Source organism: Kryptolebias marmoratus, linkage group LG4 (assembly GCF_001649575.2).
Source record: "Kryptolebias marmoratus isolate JLee-2015 linkage group LG4, ASM164957v2, whole genome shotgun sequence".
Classification (NCBI taxonomy): domain Eukaryota; kingdom Metazoa; phylum Chordata; class Actinopteri; order Cyprinodontiformes; family Rivulidae; genus Kryptolebias; species Kryptolebias marmoratus.
In genome coordinates this window covers 6,050,500-6,065,140 of record NC_051433.1, presented here as the reverse complement: position 1 = coordinate 6,065,140, position 14,641 = coordinate 6,050,500, and the positions used below count along the sequence as shown (strand labels likewise).

General features: G+C 36.0%; 1 protein-coding gene across 1 annotated transcript in view; it reads right to left on the bottom strand.

Annotated features, from left to right (window-relative positions):
• The window catches only part of LOC108231655 (metabotropic glutamate receptor 4), a 173,065-nt gene that overhangs the window by 38,361 nt on the left and 120,063 nt on the right, over positions 1-14,641 (bottom strand). Inside the window, exons 4-6 of the mRNA XM_037975497.1 lie at positions 8,410-8,545; positions 8,051-8,205; positions 7,548-7,688 (exon numbers count right to left, since the gene is read on the bottom strand). Coding sequence (XP_037831425.1) covers positions 7,548-7,688; positions 8,051-8,205; positions 8,410-8,545 — 432 coding nt within the window. The remainder of the gene's footprint in view (positions 1-7,547; positions 7,689-8,050; positions 8,206-8,409; positions 8,546-14,641) is intronic.

Genomic DNA, 14,641 nt, shown 5'->3' with positions numbered 1-14,641 from the left:
AAAGCATTGATTAGACTCTATAGAATGATTTATTCAGATTAGCTTTGTGGAGATGTAGTAGAGTGCTGTATGAATGTGAATGGGTAAATGAGTCCACGGGTTGGGTTGTAAAGTACTCTGAGGAGCTAGGAAGGAAAGGTGTTATATAAGTACAGTCCATTTAAAATTTATCCCTCAATCTTATTTATAAATTGTTTTATTTAGCATCAATAAGACAATAAATTAACCAAGAAGTGCTGTAGTGTCCAGCTGCTCCAATGTGTTCCATTTGTCAAAAACCTTTTAAAAATCATATGAAGAACTCCGCTTGTTGGTTATCTGGAGAATTATTCTGTTTTAAGTTCTTCCTAACATCGCTATTAATGTGCTGTAAATCATATACTGTCATAAAGCAGAACAGCTCAAGCAGTAACCAGAGACATTAAATTAATGACCAGCATATTAAATTACAGAATCAGAGAGAGTTCCAGAGTCATTTCAAGCTTATATTATCTGTCGATCACTCAAGCATTATGCCGTCTTATCACTGGTGTAAACAACAGAGTGGGACTGTAAGCTGTGACACACACACACACACAAACACAAAAACATGTTTTAAATCCAACCTTCTTTGTTTTGATTTTGAAGTTTGTAGTTTTTGTCAGATGTTTGTTAAAGAGAAGTTGTTTTTCTACTTTTTTTTTTTTCAGTCTCATATTCTTTTCCCTGTTTCAATGATATATGGCAAGCTCTTGTTTAAAATTTAGTATTCAGCTAATGACTAGGAAAAATATATGAAGCCAGCTGCTCATAAAAGTCGAGTAAAAAGGAAATTGAGGTGGGTGAAATTACCTGTAGCCTCACAACAGCTAACATGAGTCAGAGTAATGTACATTTCCACAGCATGAATTCCATTAGCCAGACTCATGTAACACTCTCCACTCTGCTGCTCTAGGTTTTTTTTTTTTTTTTTGCAAATATAATATTTTTATACACACCTGGTACAGCAGTTTTTGCTTTACTCTGGTCCTGATGTTAAATTGCTGCCAAGCAAACTCAAAATGTGGTGATGTTGTGTGTTTTGCTCGATTGGTTTATGCAATAAATGTTACCTTAGAGTTTTTGCTTTGCAATGAATGAAGAATTTAGAAATAAAAATATACTGGCTAAAAATAAATGAAACCAAGCCACACATATCTGATTTAAAATTATACATAAATATCAGATTTAAAGGCACTCATTGCAAAGCGTGAAATCTTGAACTATATCAAATAGTGCAGTTTGAAAGAGTAGTTTTCCAGATATATTGAATGCAATTCTGAAATGCAGGTCCACACTAAATGCACACAAAGTGTTTGTCGGAATCCACTGAAAACCATGTAAAGGCTTTCAAAAAATGAAGAATCTCGGAGAAGATATTTAGAGGAAATTTAAGAGTGACTCTGCTGTTAAACGTGAAAGAAAAGGGAAAGAACAAGTGAGATAAGTGTCAAACCTAAAAGTCAGGGATCAAGCAGGCCGGTGGAGCGCCATAAACACAGAGTTCGACATTCAAACACAAAACCTCTGCTAACTAACTTTTGGCCTATTCTCAGCCACTTCAGCACTTTCCGTAAGTAAAAAAATGCACATGGTAGTTGGCATCCGGTCACAAATTTTTTATATAAGAACACATTAGACAGCGATATGAGAAAAATATTGTGCAGATTAATCTTATTACTTTCTGATTTTTTTTTGTCTTCAGTCCTCATGACTTTGCAGTGAGTACCTTTTACTTACTGCACAGTCAGAATAAAAGTCATACACACAAAGAGAACTGTTCAGTGCTACTTTAAAAGGGACCGTGAGTCATGACTCAAAATGTTCCTCAAATATCCTCTTTTTTTCCCCCCTTCTCTAAAAATGTAAATTACCTCTTTAAAAATCCTGTAAAGACACATTGTGTGAATAACGTCACGACACAGTCTTGTTTATAAATACCCCTGTCAGTGTGGAGGCTTCATGCAGATCATGTATTTGCACATCTGGCTCCAGGGGGCTGTGGTGGCTCAGTGTTTAGTACTGTCATCTCACAGCAAGAAGGTGGTTGCTTTAATTCCCTTTGATTCCCTTGAGGTTGCATGTTTTTTCACCCAAAGACACTGTATTCACATCTATGAGCCACAAAACTGCCTCTCAGTATGAATTTGAGTGTGACTGATTTTCCATCTTTGTGTCATCTCATGATGTGCTGATTTATTCTTCCCTCCCTCTTGTATCTTTCACTCCTCATTCACATCAGTGTTATGCAACCTAATCTAATAGTGTTTTTCATTTTCTTTAGTGTTGCACATTATTGTCTCCTCACTTTCAGATAAAGTTTTATATCGTCTTTTTTTTGTATTTGGAAGCCAGAGTTTGTACGAATAAGTTACAGACCTGGTCTGAATCTTTGTTTTAATTTTTACTTTATTTTTTGTTTTTAGTTTTTTTTTTTTTTTTTGGTAAATTTGTATCTTCACCTTTAAGATTTTTTCAGTGTGCTTGAACTACTGCCAAATAAACCAAGATGTGTGATTATGAGACATGTATTTGCTGCAGGAAATTTATAAGTTTAGAAAATGTTTTCTCAGATCTTTCCTTTTTCAAAGTTAACATATTTTTATGTTTCACTGGAAGCTGGCTGAGCTTCATGAGCAGCCATATCTGATATACATGGATACTTCATCATCTGAAACTGATGTTTCAGACGCCACAATATTATCTTTTATTCTCCAAGGTTGGGATTGACATGTTGCCTCTTTTCTATGTAAACATCTTCATTCAGATATGTTTCTTCACAGCTTTTAATTTAATACATATAACTTTAAAGTCTTTTTTACATTTACTTGATTTTACAGAGCATTAACAATAAGGATCCTCAGGTTTAGCATGACTTAAACTGGTTTAAATATTTAAACTATATTGTAATTTATTTTGTGAGGTATTTTTTATTTATCTAAATTGATTCTTCAATTTTGGCTCAAGTTCTAAAGTCCAAAATTATTTCAAACCACCTAATGGCTTTATTAAGCAATTAAAATGAGATAACTTTTCCTCAAATCAATCAATCAATCAAATTTTATTTGTATAGCACATTTCAGCAGCAAGGCATTTCAAGGTGCTTTACATAATTAAAAAACAAAATAAAAACAGCATGTGACAATGAATAAACAAAATACTAAATACTAAAATACTAAATTCTTGTACTGATGCACCAAAGATATTTACTGTGTTTGAAGCAGACTTGATTTTTATGGTACTCTCGACTAATTTAGAGCTCTGCAGGTGGCTGGTTCTTGATTTATTCTAGGAGATTAAAAGTTAGACGTTTTCCGAAGATTTTTGCACTCCATAAAACTAACCTGTGACTTCTCATAAATCACTTTGGAGTAGGGACCCAATGCTAAGTTTGATGCATCTCATTAGTCTCTCACTAGACTATTTGTCCAATTTACACCTTTTTACAATTTTTTATTTCATTAAAATTATTACTTTTTAGTGTTTTGTTTTTTCTCGTCCCACTCTTTTGTTTTTTGCTTTGCTTTGTATTGTAAGCTGGGGTTTTTTTGGGTTTTTTTCTAGCTCTGAGACCAGGTTCTTATGGATTTCAACCCCCTTCCCTACATTCTCTCCCTCAGGGAAAAACTCTCTAATCTCATCTCAGAAGTTGGCAGTCTCGATTTCCCATTTTTGTGTCCATATTGTGGGCTTGATGATACACCACCCGCAGAGCTACTCCAAAACATAATCCTGCCAAAATTAGAAGATACATAGTCTAGAAGTTTATTGGGACAAGTTTAATAAGACAAAAAATTCCTGAATTTAGTTTTAAAATAGTTCAATCTACTGTAGCTTTTCTTTCTTTTCTTTTTTTTTAATAGTTGTAATAGTATAGTAGTAATAAAAGTAGTAATACAGTTTTTTGATGTGCTGGTAGTTCTAAGTTGGCTTCATCACTTTGAAAAAACAAACATCAGCAACTGCTAATGCATTTGGTTTGGTCTCTTATGGTTCCAGTTCTGCTATGACAGTCCAGTTACTGAGCAGACAGGTTTAGCTTCAGTACCACTTACAGCAGCTGAAGTTTAGAAAATCTGGATCAAATCTGCTGTTACTGCACAGTGCATGGCTGTAATGATGAAGCCCTCTGAGTATACTGCTCTTAACTGTGCTTCAGGCCGATGTCTTCTTGTTTTGTGACTCCATTCAGCAGATGTCTACGTTAATAAACATTTTCCATAGCAAGACATTTCCAGTAACAGTGCCAGTGCTGTAGTTATTAATTATTCAGCATGATAGTGAGAACACATCAGGGAGAAATATTTCTGTTAAGTAAAGTCCTGAGGTTATTCTCTTTGAGAGTCAGTCTGCATAATACTGAGACAGTTCAGGATGAAAAACAAGATTTCTTTTGATTAATTAAATATCTTTTTTTTTTGTACAAGTATGATCACTTTGGAGATACTGGGGTGATTTTAGAGGTGAGGTAAATTAAAACTGTTAAAAAAATAAAAATAAAATGTCATTTATTTTGGGAAGAAACCTGACAGCAATCAGTAACTGATGTGATACAACTTTTTAAAGCATCAAACACTGACGTTCTGCACCTCAGAGTAATGTCATCATTGCACCCTTTCCCCAGGGTGCATCCATTTCTTCATATAATGCCTGCAGCATTGACAGAGCAGTGAACACAGTGCTGGGGAAAAGTGAAGGCCCACAGCACAACCCAAACTACAGCAGAACAGCTCTGTTTTTATGATTAAAAAAAAATTAAAAAGTGCATACCAAACCCAAAGACTTGTACATGGGAAGTTATGTGTCACAATATGTTATCTTTTTATGCAGATTTACCCTTAACGATGCAAACTGAGTTTTCTTTTTGTTATATGCAGAAAAGATTGAGATAATTGGCCTCACATGGCATGATTCATTCTGCAGCTTGTCTTCGTGCAAACATCATGTTGATGCTGATATGATGTACTGAGCAGGTCAAGTCAACACTCAAATACATTCAAATACATGTTGAAGGAATATTTTCTTGCAGAACTAATCATACTGTGAGGTTGGTGTATTTTAATTTATATATTTAACTTATACTCAACATTTCTTTAGAGCTTGTAGTGCCATTGCAGTGTACAGAAGGATAATTTTACATTTAGGCAGTTAGGTAATTGATGATAATCACCTTCAGTTCCCTTAAGCTTTACAGAACTGCACTGAAATGTCATTTTCAGCTTCTTGTTACCTCCACCAAGAAGGTTCTGTTTTCGGTAGTGTTTGTTTGTCTGTGAGCAAGATTACTTAAAAACTAAAGAACAGTTTCAGGAATTCTGGTTGTGACAAAAAAACAAATGATTAAATTTTAGTGGTGATCCAGCTCATGATCCAGATCAGACTATATTTTAATGACCTTGGAGGAAGTTTGCATTCTCAGAGTGATTCTAGTTTTGTTTTACAACAGCAAAGGCTGATTTCATAGCTCTTCCAGCCAGTATTTCAACCAGGAAGCTACTTTTGGCGAAACAGTTCTAAGGATACAGTGTGCCGTGCATGATCACGATACTGTAAGTCAAGCCAGCTGACACTGTTTATTCAATGAGCTATTGATGCAGAGTTTAGGTTAACAGCACCGAGTCCAAAGCCAAAACACACTGGTGCCAAAAAACGCAGGTCAAAACAGCTGCTCCTATTATTTTCCACTACAACGCCCCACTTCAGCGTACATGGCTGCCTGCCAGAGCTCTTCGAAGTGCCACCCAGAAATACCTCAACATCTTTTTGTTTTGTTGTTGCCTCCACTTTTAAAATACAGATATTTGTTCATACATACATGCACACACATTATTTTTTATTTGCTTGCTGCTTGGACGGTCAAAATCCAAAATCCGGATAAATTGAATAAGTATAAAAAATGTTGCTGAACTTAGGAAATATTTTAATCCTGGTATCATTTTTAAAGTATTTCTTGAAATTCCTATTAGATTGATAATGTAAGCAAGAATTGAAATTTAGATTTCAATCATAAGTATTTTTCTTGTAAAGCTTTGTCTGCACTTAAGCTATTTGTGTGTATTTTTGTGAAGCATTTTGTGGTTCACATTATGTATGTGAAAAGTGCCATATAAGTATATTTACTTACTACTGTATACTGTATGTCTTATCAATGGTACAACTATTGTTCTCTGATGCATTGAAAGTGTTTCACTCAGTGTGAAAAGGAGCTGACATGTTTATAGTTTCTGTGTTAAGTTAGTCGCTGATTAATGTGATTGATTGATTGAGGCTTGAACACTGACAGAGATGCAGTAACACTTTCATTTTCTGCACTTCTGTTGGGAATTTCCCGCTGTGCTTGGGACCATTGTCCTGTTTCATGACCCAGTTTTGGCCAAGCTTCAACCATCAAACAGATGGCCTCATATTTGACTCAAGTATGGAATTTGGGTTCTTGGTATTTATATACAGAGTAACACACCATCAAATATTGAGCTCAAGGTTTTCAGATCCACCACCATTCTTGGCAGTTGGTGTTAAATGTTTGCATTAATATCCTTCTGGATATCGGCTTTTTGCTTACAGGATGCTGTACATAATGTTCCATTCCACTGTTGTCTTGTGTTTACGGTTGCATTTGCAAAAATGAACTTTACTGTTCTTTTTAGAAAGAATGTTTCTCCATCCAAACAAGCAACTTTTCTAATTTCACATTTCCAACTGTGAGTATATACAACATGTTTTTTCTCAGTATAGATTATATAATAGTATTTATATGTTTGGAAATTGTACCAAACTGCTCTCCGCATTGTCTTCTTAAATTATTGTGATGCTTTTCCTCCTTGGCATTGTGTTAACCCACACATAAATGCCCCAGACCAACAAATGTTTTATGGAGACGCTGAAACTGCTGCAGAAACATGAATGTTTTTGATTTGTTTAGAAGCAAGTGGGTGGAATATAGTTTTTACACACATTTTCTAATTTTGGCTCAGTTTTTGTTGAATGATCTATGAATCTGTGTAATTTATCTTCTGTTATTGCTTTTTTGAAGCACTTACTTAATTTTAAGACATAGTATTTAATGATTTACTTTTACTAATATATATTTTAAATCTAATAAAACATAAGGAATATTAAAAGGGTCCCTTGCTTTTTATTATGATGGTATGTTGCCCTGCCTAATGTTTAAATTATATTGCAATACGTTTTTCCACCCACAGTAATTGTGCAGCTGTAAAAAGTATGGCGGAGAGCCTAATTCTTTAACTATGCAGCCATTCACTTGTTATAGCCATATGGGTAAACAAACATGACTCAGCAAAAAGAAAGAACAACAGTAAAATGAGCCGCAAGATGAACTGCAAGTTTGAGTGTTGAATGTAAAGCTCTTGTACTTTTTATAGTCGGGTTATTGCTGTCAAAACACTTTCACCAGGAGCTAAATGTGTCAGCACTCTGAACAAGCCACAAAGAGAATATTTTCAAGTTGGCTAAAAGTTTAAATAACGAACACAGATTTTTTTTTTTTCAACAAGAGACTATCTTACTTGTGCACTTTTTGAGCCCGGAGCCTTTCTTCACAGCGTGACGGCTTAGTTTGCAGTTGAAGTTGTTCTCCCAGAACTCAGCAAACCAGATATTCCTTCTGTTGTTTTCCAGAGTTCGACTGATGAAGTAACGATCAAACCCTAAACACATCAATAAGTTTACTGTCACTTATACAGCTGGTGTGAGCAGTGTTATCTGTGAGCCACAGGTATGATGTTATCTCGAGTATAAAAGTGTGATTACGTTACAATCTTTCACATGTTCCACATTCAGCACATACTGCATTGTGTATATTCAATTTATTTCATTTCTTGTTTGATTTAATTATATTTTTTTGCAATTTTGATGATCAAATGAAAGATTTAAAGCCATTCAAAGCATCTTTTCTTTCTTTGAAACTGCAAGAACCAAAAGCAGCCTTGGCTCACATGAAAAGAATATTTCAATGAAACGGTGTTTTAAAAAAAAACACCTGATGTTTGCACAATGCTCATCTCTGTACCTTTAATAGTCTGTCGCTTGGGCAAGATGGTGACTGCTCCCTCTGCCACCTCCTCCTGCTGCACAACCGGAGAGATCTTTGAGCCCCAGCTGTCTGAACCCACCCAGATGAAATGACCCGTCTGGTTGGCCTTTTTTGCTGCATGGAGAAGCCGCCTGTGAAGGTGAGGAAACAGATGTTGTCATGGATAAGGTCAGCATCCCAAACAGCACCGCTTTGATTTTGGTTTGCAATCTGTAACACAGTGGTCTGGCAGAAAAACTAAGAGGACTGCATTTCCACAGGAGTCTGTCCTGTGTACTGCAGTCAGGTTTTTCTTAACTTCAAAGAAGAGTTACATTATTTAGCTGTTGCTCTACCTGATATCGTCTTCATTGGCAAAAAGTATGACGACTCTTGCATTTGGATTTTCTCCGAGTCTTCGGATGACCTTGTCAAACTCTCCCAGTTTTGGCTCCCTTGGAATCTTGACTGACTGTGAGAAGCACACACCACCTGAATCAAGAAATTGTGAGATATTGTTAAATAACCCATAAACTGCCTCAAAAAAACGATAACATGTAAACAGAGCTTCTGAGAAAGAGAGGTTGTATTGCATTTATAGCTGAGTAAATGAGATGCTTTAATCTGCTGTATTTTTGGTTAAAAACTTTTAAAAGATAAGAAACTCTGTAACCATGTATGTAGTTTGTCTAAATGAACATCAAGAATGTTCAACATTTATTCACAATATCATTAGGATTTTTTGTCCTTTCAGATTTTGTTTAAGTTTAACATTGCTGCAATTTCAGGAAAATATTTTTTATGTAGTGTTAGAACTAGATTTTATGGTACGAAGTGTTGCTCTTCTGAAAACTGGTTGTCCTCTTTTTGTGCTCTCTATGGAAATAAATACAATATTTTCACTGTTCATCCACTGAATATATAACAAAAGTAAAGCACGTCAAGGGTTAACACAATCATATTGTGGGAATTGATTTTTGCTTATTTTCATAAAAATTTATGTGTTGCAGAGAATCGAATGTTTAGTTGCAAAACACAGACGTACAGCTGGCATCTTCTATATGGGAATGCTTTGGTTCTACAACAGCAGGAGGCAAAAGCTGTTGCCTAGCGTGGTGCTTTGCAACAAAGTGCAAAAAGAGATGCTTTGTAATGCAAAGTCTGAAAAAAGTACAAACGCAAACAGCGAGACACGTTTAAGAGTCAAAGCAAAAAGGTTCTTTTCAAGAAAGGGAAAAAGCCAAAAACAACCTATATAGGCACTTTACTCATCATAGTTGTATACAGTATGCCTATATTGTATGCTTGATGTGCCAAAAAATAAAAAAATAATAATAATTGTTTACAGAGGCGTGTTTTTTACAGCGCTACAATCAATTCTTAAAAAGCAGTCACAGGAAATGAGTGTCATCACTTAAACCACAGAAAATCGTTAAACAATTTAACACATTTCTTACTTTTGGCTAAGTCTTTTGTTTATCTACAGACTTAATAAATAAATGTATTTTGTGTGCAAGTTCAAGTGCATTTTGAGTGAAATTCTGTAGTTGTGTTGAAAGAGAGTTCCAGTTTATCTGTTTATTAACGTTCTGAGGTTTGTGAAGGAAGGACTCCCTGTCGGATGGAAATGTCTTGTTAGTTGAGTCAGTCAATTTCTGATGCAGCTCTCAGGCATGCAGAAATTCAAAATTTGCAACAATCTACATGTAATCAAAAGTTCTGAGTGCGATGAGTAATGCTCGAGAATAAAATTCAAGCTAAAATGTAATTGTCAGTTTTTAAACCCTCTCTCATGAAAGAGTTTAATTTTGCTATTCTGAAAAGTTCAAGTAGAATAAATGATCAAATTAAAGACAGTCTAAGATTTTTTATGGTTGGAGGGTGGATTTTAGTAATCCCGCAGCCTTAGAGGAGGGTCTAGTGCTTGATTTGTTTTAGCCGTGCTGCACATCCCATACCAGTCTGTGACATTTCTGCTAAGGTTGCTTTTTGTCGATTCTTAGAAAGTTTATTAAGACACACCTCATGGCTTTGCTTCTTTAGACAATAGTTGTGTTTACATTATAACTATTTGGATGTGGAATGACTATAACATGTGTTCTTTCATATTGATTCCCAGGAAAACAAAAATGTTCACCCATTTTACATCAGCTCTGTTGATGTAGACTTCTGCACTTTCCTTTCTTCTATAATCCACCTCCAGCTCCTGATTTTGCTGACATTAAGCAGCAGATTTTTGTCAGTGAACAATGACGCAAATTGATTTTTCATCTATGTTTCTACAATATTGCCACCTGCAAAATTCACAGCAAAGTCCTCTTCATGTCTGGGTACAAGGTGTAAAAACACGGATATAAATGCACATTTTTATTCTGAGATCTGCTTCAGGACTTCCAACAGATGTTTCCCGCACGTCTTATAAAAATTCATCATGTAGCCAAAATATGTTTGCTTTTCTTTTTGCCTAAATTAGTACACTTGTAACAGATGTTCCTTTTGTTTCCTGTAAAAATTTGTTTTGTTAAAACTGTAGAGAACAAAGTCACAGACAAGCAAGACAGCAGGACGCCCACATCTTTAACAACCACAAACAAGCACAGAATCTCTTAATTGGTGATGCTGGTCATTTCACACTTTCAAAAAAAGAAAGCAGTGAAGGAAGTCTTGATTTCAGAAGTGTTCACACGCTAGGTTTTTGTGTAGTTGTATAAGTATGCTCACCCTTTTTGAAGAATGACGCAGGTGCAGTTTAAAAAAAAAAAGAAGAAAGACTTTTTTCATCCTGAAAATTGAAAGTAAATTTCAGACCTGGTCTCACAGCAACAGGGACACATTAAGCCCTTGCTCTTTAAGGCTGATATTTTTAGCTGTTCTTGGTCAACCTTGGGTAGCATGGCAGAACAGTGGTTAGAGATCTCCCATCACTGCAAGAAGGTTGAAGGGTCAAAACATGGCTGTGACCTTTTTGTGTGGAGTTTGCATGTTCTCCCCTTGCATGCATGAATTTTCTCTGGGTACTCTGTTTTTTCTCCCACAGACCACAAAAATGCATGTTAGGTTGACTGGCAGCTCTAATTTGTCACTGGGTGTGTGTGAGAGTGTGAATGGTTGTCTTGTTTGTCTCTGTGTGGGTCTGTGATGGAAGGGCAGCCTGTCCAGGGTCTACCCCACCTCTCGCCCAACCATCAATACAGACACCAGCTTCCTGTGACACTGCACAGAAAAGCATGTAAAGAAAATGCGATGGTGAATGAAGGTAAAACATAAACATACTTTATTTCAAATTATGTTTGTAAGTTGTTCCTCAGACATACAGTATGCCCATCCATCCTGTTTCTTTACCCATAAACCAGTGATTTTAAAAGGTTTTATTTGAACTTGACTGATAGATTCCTTCCTCCAAGTCGAGAGTTGAGTATCTCCCTCAAGTGGAGTTTAAATTTGTCTGTATCTTGTTTATGAGTGATGGTAGGATTGAATGAGAAATGGAAAGGAGGATGAGGGGTTTTATCACCAATAATGAGGGAACTGCATCAATCTGTGGTGATGAAGATGAAGTGTAGCTGAAACCCAAAGCAACTGATGGTCTATCTTCATCTCAGGCCTCACCTCATGACATTTGGGTCACTGATTAGCATGCCTTCCAGTCATCTCACACTGGAGACTTTTAGGGACCCAAGCTACTGGAGGGAGACCCTGAGGCAGACTCAAAACCTGCTTGAGGAATTTCTAATCTCTTCTGGCCTGGAAATGCCTCATGCCCCCCCAGGAGTAGCTGGAGAGTGTTACTGTGGAGAAGGATGTTTATGTTTTTCTCCTGAACCTCTTCTTTCTGTAATGTGACCTGAACTCCGATAGGGAGGCAAAAGATGGATGGATGGGTTATTTAAACTTTCAGTAATCAGAATTTTTCTTCTATCTTGGTTGGTAGCAAACACAGTGGCAGTCTACTTAACCTTTGTTTGATGGAGTCCTCCTTTTGTGGCACAAAACAGCTTCACGACCACATCATTTGAATTATTAATCTAATTAATTCATAGAGTTGTAAAAAGTGACATGTGGTGTCTCAAAAAAAATCACTTAACTGCCCTGATGCTTTAGCTCAGTTAATTGTTTGTGGCATTGTGTTGGAAAGGATGCTTTCATGACTTGACTGCAGTGGTGAGAGCATTTTATCACTTCAGCCATGTGCTCATGATGACCCACTTGTCCTGTTGACTCAAACAGGCTCCATTATCAGCCATTTTGGGTGTTTACTAAAATGAATGGGTTTAGATAAGTGAGGATCATTCACGGCACGCAATACTCTGCAGTTTCTCACATGCCACAGCAGATGGCTATCCCGGTGTTATCTTAACAATGTCCTCCAAGAAATTAATGGAAACTAATAGTGACAAATACCTGCAGCAGTGTCAGGCCAGCCACATCAATGCAGTCTGTCTTTGTCAGAATGGATGAGCTGTCTAATCTCTACTCGCTTTGTTTTTTATATACAGTGTGACACCTTCAAGATAAACAATCATGCACAGTGACTGTGCGATAACCACAAATATATAAATCAGATGTCATCAGAACTACCAGATATTAGCAGCCAGGGCATTTTTTTCCCTCTTGTATGACGTTTTTAAACAACAGCAGAAACTATTATATCACACCAACAGTGGTAGACATAATAACTCACGTATAAGAGAACAAAAATGTAGGATTAGACTGAGATATAAAGACATAAAAAAACTTCTTCATGCTTTTAAGTCAGTTAATCACACAATCAAGTAAGTTTATTATTAGCTCAAAAACTTCAGTGAGTAAATTTACACCAAGTAGATTTTCCCATCTTGTTTAATAATTCTGAGTTTCCGCATTATGACAAAGTAGAGCACATTTTTCTTCTCCGTGGCCTCTCCTTTGTGCTTATTGCATTCCTCCACTCTCACAAACTCTTAATAAAGCCCTGCAATCAAAGCTGATATTGTAATAATATAATTAAGTCTTTCAAACATCAGGCAACTCAAATGACTTCGGTTCAGTTTGCTTGTTAGGTTTAATGACTTGTGTCTCCTCTGAGCAATCTTGTTGAAGATTTTTTTCCACACTTCAAGGCATCTTGGTTACAGTGAAAGTCATTGCTGCTTCACACAAATGCTAAAAATATTTTGTTTTTTCTTGCTTTGGCAATGTGCTATGTCACGTTTACAGAAATATGTAGGATATATAAAAGAACAAGTGAGAACACAAGAGAGATTTCTGGGGAAAAAACAACTTAATGAAAAAGTAAATGTAGTAGACATGCAGCTGGTATCTACATTTAGTTTAAGTGCAATAGAATGCATTTTAAGTGTTTCTTTGTGTCACGTTTGTTGTTGTTTTTATTTATTTAAAAATGTTCATTTATTGTTAAAGTTTGACTGTGTCCTATTCTAGTGGCAGAGATTTATTATAAGGTGCCACCGGATGCCCTCCTCCACCATGTTACATATACATTGCAGGAAAAACCCAAACACCGGTTCCGTTTTAGGTGCTAGCTGATTTGGTCACAGGTTTTGCTGCTTGATTTCACTCCATCCTTCACACTGTATTTTCAAAATGCACTGGATTGGTGCAGTTCTTCTTCCACAGCTTGCTCACCTCATTGGGGTTTTAGTGTTTTCCAGCTCATTAGTTTTGGGTTTGTAGCTCACAGCTTCATTGAACTGATTCTTGCCAATGTTGCTTTGAGCTGCAAAGAGTTACAGACAGGTTGTGTTAAGCTCCAAAACGTGTCTAGGATAACAAGACTGTCTGTCGTGTTCAAATTTTGATCAATAACTAATAGAAATGTAAATAGAAAACAGTTTGGTAACAATACTCTATTAGCATTTCCAGAGATGGCAGCTTTTTCACCTCAGGACTGAAATAATCAATCAGACATTGCTAAAAGTGATTGATTGTGAATCAGTTTTTGTATGTGTTGGCATAAAGACTTCAAATTACTAAATATTTGTGTCTTCTTACTTGCAAACTATGAAATAAAACATAAAAAAGGTTTTCTTGAACTATATCAAATGGTTCAGTTTGAAAGTGTTTACTCTGGTTGTTTTCCAGATATGTTGATGTATAATTTTAACTTCAGGTCCACACTCAATGTAAACAAATCACTTTTATCTGCATACTTTACTCAACAAATCTGACCATGAATCCACACCAGTGCATCAAAATTGGCTGAATGTTGAACATGGATGTTGCCATTGTTGACCATTTTTCTGTTATTTTTGTTGTTTCTGTAAATAAACAAGTTGGCAGCCATTAACCAATTATGCCTACAATTTTCTATTTTAAGGATCCATTAACTGTTGATATGAGGGGGAAAAAAGTGCAGATTATGTTTCTTGGTTTATTTTAATTTATTTGATTTTTACCTTTTGTCATGATGTTGCAATGAGTACCTTAAGTTGCATAATTCAAAAAAAGTTAAAAAACAAAAACAACTGGACTTCTATTCTGTAGCTGAAGACGTTTCGCTTCTCATCCGAGGAGCTTTCTCAATTCAGAAATAGAGAGTGTGGAGTTGAGCTTTTAAAGCTGAGATGTGATGTAAGCTGGATTGCTTGC